The sequence below is a fragment of the Colossoma macropomum genome, unplaced genomic scaffold (genome assembly GCF_904425465.1).
Source record: "Colossoma macropomum unplaced genomic scaffold, Colossoma_macropomum, whole genome shotgun sequence".
NCBI lineage: Eukaryota > Metazoa > Chordata > Actinopteri > Characiformes > Serrasalmidae > Colossoma > Colossoma macropomum.
The window spans coordinates 16644899-16658016 of record NW_023494789.1 but is presented as its reverse complement, the minus strand read 5'-3'; the positions used below and the strand labels follow the sequence as shown (position 1 = coordinate 16658016).

The 13118-nt window shown below is 38.1% G+C and overlaps 1 protein-coding gene across 4 annotated transcripts in view; it reads right to left on the bottom strand.

Annotated features, from left to right (window-relative positions):
- Window positions 1-1471: 1471 nt before the first annotated feature.
- tmem131 (transmembrane protein 131) overlaps window positions 1472-13118 on the bottom strand; it is a 51162-nt gene continuing 39515 nt past the window's right edge. The window contains exons 24-41 of one of the 4 annotated variants that reach the window (XM_036570308.1): window positions 12945-13054; window positions 12105-12171; window positions 10968-11116; window positions 10387-10529; window positions 9489-9672; window positions 8492-8677; window positions 6904-7059; window positions 6349-6815; window positions 6006-6193; window positions 5733-5863; window positions 5319-5440; window positions 5095-5241; window positions 4811-4967; window positions 4573-4688; window positions 4399-4483; window positions 4193-4299; window positions 3930-4075; window positions 1472-2666 (exon numbers count right to left, since the gene is read on the bottom strand). In XM_036570308.1, the coding sequence (XP_036426201.1) occupies window positions 2415-2666; window positions 3930-4075; window positions 4193-4299; window positions 4399-4483; window positions 4573-4688; window positions 4811-4967; window positions 5095-5241; window positions 5319-5440; window positions 5733-5863; window positions 6006-6193; window positions 6349-6815; window positions 6904-7059; window positions 8492-8677; window positions 9489-9672; window positions 10387-10529; window positions 10968-11116; window positions 12105-12171; window positions 12945-13054 (2913 nt within the window). In that variant the 3' untranslated portion in view covers window positions 1472-2414. The remainder of the gene's footprint in view (window positions 2667-3929; window positions 4076-4192; window positions 4300-4398; window positions 4484-4572; window positions 4689-4810; window positions 4968-5094; window positions 5242-5318; window positions 5441-5732; window positions 5864-6005; window positions 6194-6348; window positions 6816-6903; window positions 7060-8491; window positions 8678-9488; window positions 9673-10386; window positions 10530-10967; window positions 11117-12104; window positions 12172-12944; window positions 13055-13118) is intronic. The other 3 variants (XM_036570309.1, XM_036570310.1, XM_036570311.1) reach the window with 3 other exon arrangements.

The following is a 13118-nucleotide window of genomic DNA, read 5'->3' as shown; positions in this document are numbered from 1 at the left end:
TGGTCAAGATGTGTACAAGACTGACGTCATTACATCAGTTTCCTTATCAGATTTTGGCTTGTGAACTAATTTCTGGAACTCTGCATTTCAAAGCCAGTAAAAGATCATTCTGACCTTAGACTGTATCAGGTGATGTGTGCTGGCCTTTATTCAGGATTAAATGCCAAACATGTGTCAAAACTCAACAGTACTTTCTTGGATTGAAACATGATGATATGGCAGAAATTGCAATCTGATGGATCATGATGTTTACTTGATAAGTTTGCTTTTAGTAAAGCGATATCAATATGATGCCCACAGAAATGAGCTTATACTTCAGTTAATACTTCATGAATCACTTAGCTTAAAATGTGTATAATACAGTATTATTATTAATATCACATGCCAAGACTGCACTAATTAGTTTAAAAACACAAAACTATTATTTAGTTGATTGCACATGTAACATGAACTTGTTGATGTACAGTACTGTGCAAAGTCAGAGATCACGATTCATTTTTTTTTTAAATTTTCCAGTTAAAATCAAGTTCTTCAGTGTCACAAAAAGAGTAACATTTATTTGAGAGAATTACACTAAAACTTCAACAACTAAACATATCATTTTTTTCAGTATTTAGTGTGTCCACCCTTTGCCTTTATTACAGCTTCCAGTATGTATTTTAAGATTTGCTATTGAGTTTTTCAAAAAAATCTGCAGGGATATTTTTTCCACACCTCCAAAGTTCAGTATTAGAAGTTGGTTGCATTTTCTGCTTCTTACAATTCAAGTAATCCCAAACACATTCAGTGATGTTGAGATCTGTGGTCAGTCCACTGTTCTAAGAACATTCGAACATTTGATTTGAAAGTTCATTTTCTTCTTTTTTTGTCTATTCCTCTTTCTCAGGAACAGCTTTTGATGTTGGGGTTTGGACTCTGGGGTGGACAGTCTATTGTTCTCAGATCTGCAAATTTCCTTCTTTTTTGTTTTTTTTCCTTTTCTCAGTAACAGATTCTTTATAGCTACACATCCTTTCAGACTCATAGTGTTGTCTTTTAACAGTCAAAGGATGGTCAAACACTTATTGTTTTCAAATCTCAAACAAGAGTGGAGCTTGATTTTCTCTTATTTATCTCAAAGATTTATCTGAAGGTGACTGTTTTGGTGATCTACCGGGTCTCACATGATTGTGAGGAGTCCCAATCTTAATAATTCTGTCCCTCCTCCCTTATTTTCATTTGACTTTCCATGCAAGTGGATTATCTTTATATATATCTAATCTCCTTAGAAATATCTCTTGAAAAATGAACAACTCGTACTTAATGGCTGTTTCGAATGGAAGTTAAACAAATGAAGGGTCATCGCTGACTTCTGCATTGTCTCACCGAAACTCGGGATTATGAATGAGGGCATTTTAAATTGATTACGCTACAGGTACCTTTCACAACAGTAACAGATTTTGTGAGAACAAATAAAAACAGAATCCAGTAGTTATTGCAGCCTGATATGTTTATTTTAACCAATGTGACTGATGTCTCACTCAAGGTGACAAATGAACGATGTACAGAACAAACTCCAAAACTTCAAGTACTTTGAACTCCCTTAGACCTTAAATTAAAATCCAATTTTAGCAAATAATATTTCTTTTTCCTTTAATCAGAATCCAATAAAAAAATAAGTTAAACCTCAAATCCTGAATGCTCTTATGATTTGGCATTGACCATAAAACAGCGGGCAAAGACTTTTGTGGTCCTGATAACACAATAATTACCATCTTGCTGAATCTTCTATGATCGTACCCAGAGTTCCCAGAAATCAGCAAGTTTGGCCAAACAGGTTATAAAATGAATGCAACTCTTAAACCAGGGCCTATTTCTCTTTAAGAGTGGGATTTAACACAAAGTGCTTCACTTACAGTTGGGTAATACTGCACTTTTCACCATACAGTAATACTGGGTCATATACTTTAGTTCCAAAATAAAAAAAAAAACAAAAAAAAAACAAAAAAAAACAAAAACGCAGTATTACGCAAAAGGGGGAACTCTTAAAACAATAAAAAGAAAACAAAAAAACACACCCCTACAAGGGCAATATCATTCCAATAGGCCAGTGTCCTAATTCTTTTAATGATTGAGTTTTTGCAGTTAAAATTACTTCAAATAAGGCTTATGCGTCACACCCCTCAAAAAATAAAATAATTTTGTTAGTGGAAACCTGAATTTGGAGCGGGACTAAATGAAAACCTGGACAATCCAGTTCACAATTTAATCAATTTAACCTGACAATTTCTCCAAAGGATTTTATGTATAAAATTATATCAGTGTTTCTAGAACTCTTTAATGAAGAAAAGAAACATATCCTAAGAACAGAAATCATGGCATTTCTTGTTGTTTTGTTGCTATAGCGGGCCATTTTTTGGGACAGTGTGTCTCCTTTAGTTACCATTGTTGCCATCAGGGTTGTTGGGCCAGGGCTCTGAGTTCCAGCGGCTCGGTGGGGGAGGCCACATGCTCCACGGGTAGTAGGAGCGGCCTATGTCAGTTGGGGCTGGAGTGGGCGGCGCTGTGTGGCTGACCAGGTCAGTGAGGGTGGAGGAGTGCAGAGTGGAGTCAGCACCCGTAGACCAGATAGAGCTGCTGAAGGGCAGGCTTGGGGACCAAGGGTTGCGAGACTTCCCCAGAATGGACTAGAGATAAGAAAAAAAGCCTAAATCATACTGCCCTGTAAAACTTAGGTAAATGTACTATTAATACAGGATCTAGATATAAAATGCTGTCTCAAGGACAAGTGCTAAGCAATGTGTCATGCCTATCACTGCGACACAAACCTCCACAATATAAACACTGCAAAAGGCTAAAGAATTGCTTCAACAACTCTTTGGTGACCTTCCAGTCGGTTCTTATATTTATCAATATTACCCTATTCAGACCAGCCGCAGGACAGCAGTGGGCTTGAGGTGAGGTGATTTCTCCCCTTATGCAAGCATGTGCTGTACATTTGCCATTGAAACTGCACCTAAATAGGCTGTGTGTTCAATTATAAATTTATATTTTGTGATAAATGGGTAATAATAGCCTGGTTTTTGATCATATCCAACTTTATCTTCTCAACCTGAAGTAATTTCAATGGCTGCTTTATTCATTAACAGTCTAACCATATCCATCAATAAAGTATTCCGATCATGTCTATTACATTGATTATGTTAACTGGTTTGTCACAGTTTCTTTGACCAATGTGAACGTGCAAAATATTGCTAAATAGCACAGTGGTTTTTGTGACATTACAAACGCAATGAATTCATAATAGGCTGGTTTTGCAGCTTAGTTTATATATATATATATATATATATATATATATATATATATATATATATATATATATATAAAATGTTTAATGTAACATGGAACATTATTCAAACATACTGTTCACTCATCAGTGTGTGTGTATATATATATATATATATATATATATATATATATTATATATATATATATATATATATACATATACACACACACTGATGAGTGAACAGTATGTTTGAATAATGTTCCATATTACATATTACATTAAACATTTAGATTTAAAAAAGGAAAGGTTGGTTTTTCAGGATATGGGCCCTTCAAATAACCTTTAAACAGATGGAAATGGTTTAATTTTATTACAGACAATAGATTATCTATTTTCAGGGCCTGCACTTTTAAAATTCTATCAGACACACAATGAAACTTTCCCATCTCATATCTCCATCACAATATCTGACATGTTCATCACATCATGTATTGTGCCGGCCATATTAAGCCAGCCTGTCAAATACTGATCCATTAAAAACTGGGTGAATAAATCTTACAACTTTAAAATGCCAATCTGATCCCGAATCAAAAGTTTGCCTCATAATATCCAACACTAAAAAAAGTAGTCACTGTTAGTGTGGTGATTTAATGGGTCTTACAGCTGTTGGAGTGGTAGGGGAGCCAGTGCTGGTAGGCCAAGGGCTTGATCGTTCAGAGTCCCAGATGGAGGAGGACATAGAGGGGTATTCAGGCCAGCTCGATTGAGGCTCTAAACTCTTGGGCACAGCAGCCATGCCACTGAACACTACACAAAATAAGCACAAGCAAAATTACTCAAAATATTACTACTACTGTGGTGAAGGTATTTTTTTATTGTGATACCCAGTTGTAATTATTCTGTTGGATTGTTTTTTGCACATACCTCCAGACAAGTTGAGTGGGTTGTTGGGTCCAAACGCAGAGAAAGAGTTGAGGGAACTGAAGCCAGGGCTGCTGATGCTTTCAACAGGACTCCATAATCCAGAACTACTAATGAGAATACTTTGTTTTACATTCACATATTTGAATGTTACATTTAAGTAGATTTAATGTGTCTGAAATCAGATTACATTACAATGGTTAACTTGCCTATCAGAGCTGTCACTCTCCACTGATGTCATGTGAGGTAGGGCCACCTTCCCAAGACCATCTGTTTTACCTGAGCCACTGCCACCTGAGAATGCACACAAGCACACAATCAGAAAGCCTGCTTTGAGCACAACAACAAAGGTTTCAGTATTATATTTCTCTTCAGTAACGTACCAGGGCTTTTGTCATAGCCAGCAGCCACAGCTGCAAAAGTGGGATTTCCATTCTTGCCAGGGAGAGATGTGGACTTGGTTAGTTTGTTCCCTGGAGCCTTCTTTGAGTTCACCTCACTATAAAAGGAGGATTATGATGATCAACAGCCTTTCACAATTCTTTAAAATGTGAAATACTTTCAAGCTCCTTAAGGGAGTCAGAATGCTTCAGAATCAGTGTGCATGTTTGTGTGTGTTACCTGCTGGTGTTAAGCACACTGCTGTAGCTTACACGAGGCATCAGGGTGGGTGAGGTAGGGGGAGGGGAGCAAGTTCTGGAGATAGCTGAGATAGGTCTCTTCAGGAAGGGGTCTGCATTCATAGTCTGCAAGGAAATCTGTTGAAGACTGTCTGCTTCTAACAGGAGAGAAGAAATAAATATACTGTGACATCAGACAAGATACAATCATATACAATATAGACATTGAAAAGCAAGAGTCTGTTAATATCTGTTTGAGGCAGAAGATTCAACGAATGGACTTACGGCTGCTAACTTTGAGTGGAACATCCCATTCTGGTGGGGGGGACTCTTTCTCCCCCTCTGAACCACTGCTGAACTCCTGCATGAAGCCGTTGTTAAGGAACTTTGCCAATGGAGACGGACGCCCATCCTCCAGCTTCCCACCAGGCACTGGAAAGTGCATTTACAGTTATAACCACAGAGCTTCAAGAGCAAACAAGTGGAAAACACCCTGACTTTACACTTACCTCTCTGTTTCTGTGGAGGTCGTGGTTTCGGCATGTTGGAGGTTCCTGTACTGATGACATTTTTAGGGAATGTCTTGCGCTGCTTGTTTTCCAATGGGGTGACATAGGGGAGTTCCAGAGAACTACAACAAACACAAAGAAATGCACTGTCAACCACAAGACATTGGCATCTATTGATTTACTGAGGCAGATGCCTAGAGCAAGTATTGGTTCCATCATGAGTCCATCATGGCCAGCACTCACAAAAATAAAAAGAGGTAAACAGAATTCAAGATATCAGCTACTGAGAATTTCATTTGCTAGAAATACTGCTGTAGTTAAATTAAAAGCACACATGTAAGTACAACTGAAATTTGTGAAGGCACAAGCTAACGTTCTGTTTTGCTTCAAAATCATTAGAAATGGCTTCCAAACCTGGACTTCTCCACTTGATTCTCTTTCTTTGTGGTTGATTGTTTCTTGTTTTTGGGTTTAGTAGGGGAGGGAGGGACTTCCTCTCTTTCTTTATCCATCATGACTGTTCGGACCTTCTTCTTCACTGGTTCCTATGTAATACAAAACCACTCATTAGGAGATACAATGAATGTTGACAAAATGTTATGCTTGCACTTGTAGATGACCTTGTCTATATGTTGGACCACTCATTTTCTGTGCATTGTAAATGCAACTGACAGTTTGGTTTGTTACCTCTTTAAGATTAGTCTCTGTATCTGGGTTTGAGGTCTCAGTGGTAGTGGAGGAGCTGTCGTCATTGTCTGCAAGTGCCTCTTTCAACTCTTCTCCTTGAGTCTTTCCCTTTGCTTTCCTCTCTTTCTCCTCTTTCTTCTTCTGAGCCTTTGATTTAGTCTTCAGTTTCCCTTTTGATTCCAGCACTACTAGATATTAACAGAAATTCTGTTACAACCAAGTTTTTTTCTCTTGACCATTACCTCAAATTAAGCAAGCTATTAAATTCAAAGCTTTGGAAAATCACAACTATGAAGTCTACGTTGACCATATCAAGAGATGTCAGCTCCCCAAGGTATATTACCCTTGTTTTGTGAAGGCTGCTGTATGTTCTGTTCTGTGAACAAATTGATGGCAGGAGACTCAGGCCGATCTAAGTCTTTGTCCATGGCTATGAGAAGTCTGCTGTAGTCCTGATCCTCCGTGCTGTGGCCTCTGTGAGGCTGGGACAGGGTGGCTGTGCCTAGGTTTTGGAGCTCTTCCATAGGGCTGGAGGTCTGCTGCTGCTGCTGCTTTGAGCTCTTTGCCTTACGGTGGGTTAACTGAGGGAGTCCTGGGCCACTGTCTTTTATGAGCTGAGAGGAAGAAGGGGAGGAAGCTTGCATAGATGCTGAGCGGCCTGAGCCAGTTCTGGACTTGCAGTCCCCTAAAATGGTGCTGCCATTGGAGTTGGAGTGGGGGCCACCCTGCCGCCCACCAGCTCGTCCACCACTACCTGACCCATACATTCCTCTAGTCAAGTTCTGGTGCGAGTCAGCAAAATCGTTCAAGCTGCGTAAAGATTACAAACAGTCAAATTGCGATCATGAGTACTGCAGAGGACATGCAACAAAACAGCATGGAAACATGGAAAACTTACTTTGCATCACTTTGAATTCTAACAATTTCCCTGAGATCAAATGGTTTTCCGGTCTCCATGGGAGAGTTGGATTCCACAGATAGGCGTTTTTTGAAAGGCTCCCATATTCCCTGGGCCTCCAGATAGGCAGTGGCGATAACCAGGAGAAACATAGAACTGAAGAAATACAAGAAGATTTAGCACCTACCATACCATCATTAGTATATTCAGCTTCTCCGTAAACAGCATAAAGGAGCCAAATTCAACCCTCTGTTTGCCAACCTAGCGTACAGGTTTTTAAGTGCAAGTTGTGCATAAGTATTGGCCTTTGAGCTGTAGTCTTAAAGAGCAATAGTTACACACTGGACATGCTTTATTTGAGCAATTTAATCAGGTAAATTAATTCAACACGTGTATACCTGATGACATCTGGCACACCAAACACAATTTCTTGAATAGTGAACACGAAACATTATTTTATTCGTCCCTTGTTCAATACTGGCAAACTTTCACCAGCAACATGAACTCAATGACCAATCACTGTTGTCTTTGTCGCTGGCATGGGGACAACCAAGCTGACGGAGCAGGGGTGTGAACTTTTTTGACAAACGTCACAAGTATTTGTTTGTCCTCTGCTTCCAAACACATGGTGTTAGCATCTCCAAAAGCAGCTCAAATGGGGCACAGAGTAAAGACATCGGAGCTTAATGTGAAAGCTCTCTAAGTTCCAGCTACAGAATGAGGTGGTGAGAGACTCTGTATTTCTTTCACTTTTCCAAAATAGAAATTAGCCACCCAATGTCATCGTTTTCCTGTTTTGTGAAAAAGCAAAAGATGTTTTTGTCACTTGAAGACATTTTTGCCAGCTTGTTGGTTGTTGTGATAATAAATAAATAAATTAAAAAAATGTTCCTGATGTGCATAGTGGAATGTTTTGCATTTCCGTATTGCCTATTTGTGTCATGTTTGGCAACAGCCTTAAGAAATACAATATGAGCTGCTTTTTAAATTCCCTTTGTAAACTGACACACCTGACGTAACCTTTAAACATTAATAGAAAGTAACCTAGCCCTATTTTTAAATGGAGGAGAGCGCCTTAAGAACAGTTTAGAACAATTACAACATAGCTTATGTAAACAAATTGCAGAAACTGAATCTACTGATTAGGGTTGTACCAATATTTAAGGTTTTTTGAGACAGTAACGATATCAAAGTGTCTTCAATGGTATTATACCTACCTGGATTATCATTATAGAAAAATATAACATTTGTTTGTATAGAGTTACAAATGCAGTAAAATGAAAACTCCCAGCAACACCTAAAGATTCTGCCGTTCTAGAATACAAGAAGTCATCAAATATTTTATGTCATCAAATATAATAAATACCGATGTCTGCTGATATCGATACGATTCCAATGTCATCATGCCTCCCTAATACCAATAACTGGCTTATCAAATTATCAAATTAATGAAACGTTTGAAAATAAAAATACCAACAGTATACAGTCCCGCTACCACAACCTGCACTAATCAAGAACAACAAGAAAAAAGCAAAGTGCTCTATTGTGTGTCATGCAGAACGTAATTTGACCCAGCACCAATACTCACCTCATAAAGAGGGAGACAATAATGTAGAGCTCCAGCTCCCAGTTGGGTGGGGGGATGGTCTCCGCACACGCTGCCAGCACGTGATAGGGCAACGAAGCGTTCAACACGAACGCGAACTCTGAGCCGCCTGCCGACACAAACTTCAGCTCCCGGATGACTCGTGATGACGTGAAATCTGGTGTAAACCTGCACCAAACAGAGAAAACAGAGAAATCTATGATCGATATCAGGCTGCACACTAAATAAATAAATTCAAAGAAATTAGGTGAATATCTTAAAAAAATCAACCATATACTGATATTTGTAATCTCTATGAGACTACACAATAGGCAGAAAAGAAAATAAATTAACAAACGAGAGCAAAAAAAAAAATAATTCAAAGAAATCAGGTGAACAGGTCAGTATGGCAGTATATTAAAATCATTCACAGCATTAAATTTACTGTACAATATTTGTTCACAGTTCATTTTCCTATTAAACTAAGCAGGGTCTAGGTGATTTTAAGCACTCTCTAATACTTGAAATTCATACAGTGCTGAGTCAATGACCCTGCCAAAAGAAATGTGTGTGTGTGGGTGGGGGCGGCACAACAGTGAGGCAATTCATGTCCCCGTCGAGGAAACACTCCGCATGTGCGGGATTCACATTTATTAATAGCACCTTCAGACACTGGAGCTTGACAGGTGATGTTTACCCTCCAGCTTGAGGTTGGACACTGACCTAGTTTTTGCCAGCGTCTTCTCAGAAGACGCTTGTGCATTTCAAGCAAATCCTCAGCCTACTAATGCTTGCACTAAGCACTTCTCTTTTAAATGCACCCTAATTGATGCTTATTTCTCTGCGAGCTAAAGTTATTACTACACTATTTTGGTATGTCATGAACCATAAAGAAGAATCTGGCACTTACATAATTAGCCTAAGCATCAATGATATACTATGTGAAATTCTAAATTGCTACAAGTTTATAAAGTCAAAGCAAATACTGGGGGAAACTCACAGTATGACGAGGTCTCTCGAAGTGTTTGGTTTGAGTGCAAATTCTTGACAGTTGAGAACTTTGAATCCATAGCCCTGGCAGGGGGTGCCACTGATTTCCATGGATCGGATGTGAATGGGGAGAAGCCCTGTATTCTCCAGTCTGAATGTCCTTCGCAGAGTGAAATTTGGTTCCTTGGGTTTGTCTTTAAAAACAAACAAATTACAATAACATGTTTATAATTCATTTAAAAACATGAAATGCCACTGTTAATGTTCTCCTGATATTTACTGATAACCAGTTAACTCCCTAAACTCTTTTTTATATTCTAGGCATTACTAGTCAGTAATGACATGGAAAACAACGCAAAATAGCTCAGTTATTTATGTTAGAGGAGTAAGGAATGCAAGTCCAGAGTTTGATTAAAGCTAGTCTATAACAATCTTAAAAATGTGAATATTTATTTATTCACAATTCAAATTATTCTGGCATTTCTAGCATGGGGCCTACCACTTTGTTTCAACTTCCAGGCAGTTTTCTGGCTCTCACAATAAAGCAGAAAAAGTAAATTGATACACTTAATGTGAGGAATTTTTGTGAGGTTTTGCAGCGTATAAATTACAAAAATGACAAATCAAACTGCAACAACAAGGAAAACATAAGGAAAGTATAGATACACAAAAAACTCACATGGAATTTAAAAAATCCTGCCACACATACTCAAAAACTAACAATGAGGTAATGCTGCCATGTCTTACATAATCACTGTTGTTAACTTCAAAGTAAGATTTCTTGAGAAAGGAACATAGTTATTATTAAGCCAACAGAATAAAGGACTTGAGAATGCCCTAAAATGGTTTTCTTATGCAATTCCTTCTGAACTCTTAAAAGGAATCAACTGATACTAGATTACACTCACTTTCTGAACAGTCTTTGAGGAGTGCCTCAGTCATCTTAAATCTCAGGGAGCTGCCTGGTCCTGGGGCCTTCCCAGCAAGCTTCAGACTCTCTCTTGTACCCTGACCATGCACCATGATCAGGTCCACCACAGTCAGGTTATTCCTTTACAAATGTCAAAAGATACGGTCAAAATATATCAATGCAAAATCTTTAAAAGTTTTTCCAAGTTAATGCATAAACTGACATCATTCAAGTGCTCACTGTTACAAATTTACTACACAGGCTAAAGACACCACTGGTAAAAAAAAAAACACCTATGAAAAGCTGAACTACTTCTTTGCCCAAATAAAAACAAACACACAGCCAATGTTTAGCTAAAACATAAGTAACTGAAGTCAGATATATTTATTTTGTACATATCATTGATTCAGTTTTACATTTCAGACATTGACTAACTCCAATTCATTTCTTTTGGAAGTGGAATGAAGATCAATAAAGACACACCCAACATAGCCCTCTGGCCCTAGAGCTTCAAAGTGTTTTAGTATATGGCCATGGGTGGGGCTTTGTGTATATACAGAGTGTGCTGTAAGAGCTCACCTGACTACCAGCAGGGAGGACACACTATGATTGCTGATGGGAGTGAACTTCACACTGAGGGACTTTGCTTCACCGGGCATGAGCAGCACATTAAAGATAAAAGGCCGTGTTGACCCTTCGACAAATCCTGTGGAACTCGTTACTGAGGACTGACACACAAAACACACACAAACAAAATATAATTATTATATGCAAAGAACCCCAACAATCTTAGTAATTTAATTATAAAAATCAAATTCTCTGCATAGTGCAATCATGGAAAGAAATAAGCAGAGACATGCACTGTATTGCAAAATAACTTCACAAAGCTAAACTAAATGATAAACAAAGTTATGATCAAAGCTTTCTAAGCTGTACGATAAATCATCAACTGACTGTTTGCAAAATTATGACGCCCACATTTCCCAATGAGTCGTCTCTAAATGCTAACTCCACCACCAAATGAAGGAAAAGCTCTGACAAAACCCCTCAAAGCAAATCTTCAGTAAGAGCGACAGAGGAATTAAATTAGTCCGAATTATTAGAGTAAGAAATGGTGGAAAGGTGTTCCTAAGGAATGAATAACGCTTGCCATACGCTACGCTGATCATCTGGAGGGAGGTAAACTTTATCTGGGTCACTCTAATTGCTAAAATCCTTAATAAGGTGTCGAACAATAAATAACGGTACATAAATACCTTAATATCAGTTAGCTAACTAGTTTGCTTTTCTTAGCTGCTGACGTTAGCTTAATAAATCAGTCATATTAAACAGGACTGTACAGCACTTATGTTTGTGATTAAAATAGTGTGTGTACAGATAAACATTAATACACTTATATATGTCAGTCTTTGTGTTGTTTATTTAATGTCTGCGGAAAGAGCCTGTGTAAAAAACAATGAGATTTCCTGAGGATCTAACACACTGTGTTAGCTTTAAAATTAGTTCATCTTCTTGAATAGAAATTGTTTTAAATGCCCTCATCTGTGTGCTTCCTTTGTACTCCTTTTAGTCTGTTAACACAAGTTTTACAGATGCTACCAGCTGGCCTAAACTGAAAGTTGGACTGATGAAGCAACAATAACTAAGGGAGGTGTGACTTCCTTAGAATTTTGCAAATGGCCAATTCTGAGCCACAGTAAGACCTATAATACTCACTTGATTTCTTTGGACCTCAAATTCCAGTGTATTCGTATCAATGATGGATAACTTTCCTCTTGGGAATCTGTGAAGGTTCAGGCAAACAGTGCAGTTGAACAAAGCTTAATGCTCCCTTTAAAACACAGATCTGGCTGAAAGAGAACCTTTCAAAATGCAAAAAAAGCAAATAAGCAATACTGTACTACGACTTAAAGGACAAGATTTCATAGCAATTTAATACATCTAAGGCTGAATAAAAGGAAAATTATGCACATGTTTTTCTGCTACACAAAGCTCTCCACTGTTCTGGATCACCCAGCAAGATCAGCAAAGATACAATGATATTTATATCAATTTCAATGTCGTAACAACATACAACCACACACACAGAATGTTCTTTGTCTGAAATTTTACAAACCAGATAGCAGCAACTGTTAGCAATTTACAAGAGGGAGCAGAAAGTTTTTTCTTCGGTACCTACTTTTTTTCACTAAAGAAAGTACAACATAAATAATGTTATTAGTGTATTGTAATCATTATACTAGATCTTCCTAGATACCTAGATCTTAATTTTTTAAACTAAGACAGTCTCTGTTGTCTCCCTCTTTATGCTTTGTTTATTAATGCAGAGTAAGCTAAAAGTTTTTCTTTTGTATTTGCTATTTTTATTTTAAATTAGACTCTTATCAAATCAGGCCTACACTAACAAACACAGCCTCTTTCCAGGGTACAAGTACTTCCTAAGCACTTCCTAAGTAGTTCCTAAGAATCTGCAAGCTTTGCACTAGGCCAAAACATAAATAAAAGACAGGCTTCCTGTTTTGTTACAAGTAGCACAAGTGTGACTTGGTGCATTACCTGTCTTCTAGTATTCCGGTGAACACTGAAGGGTTTGGGTAGAGGGCCACTGGGAGAACCTGCACATAGACTGGTACATCAGACGGGTTCTCCAGAACAACCTCCTCCTCCTAACAGAGTTGAGAAAAGTGGTGAGGGGATGTAGGGAAAGATATGGTCACATAAGGCAAAACT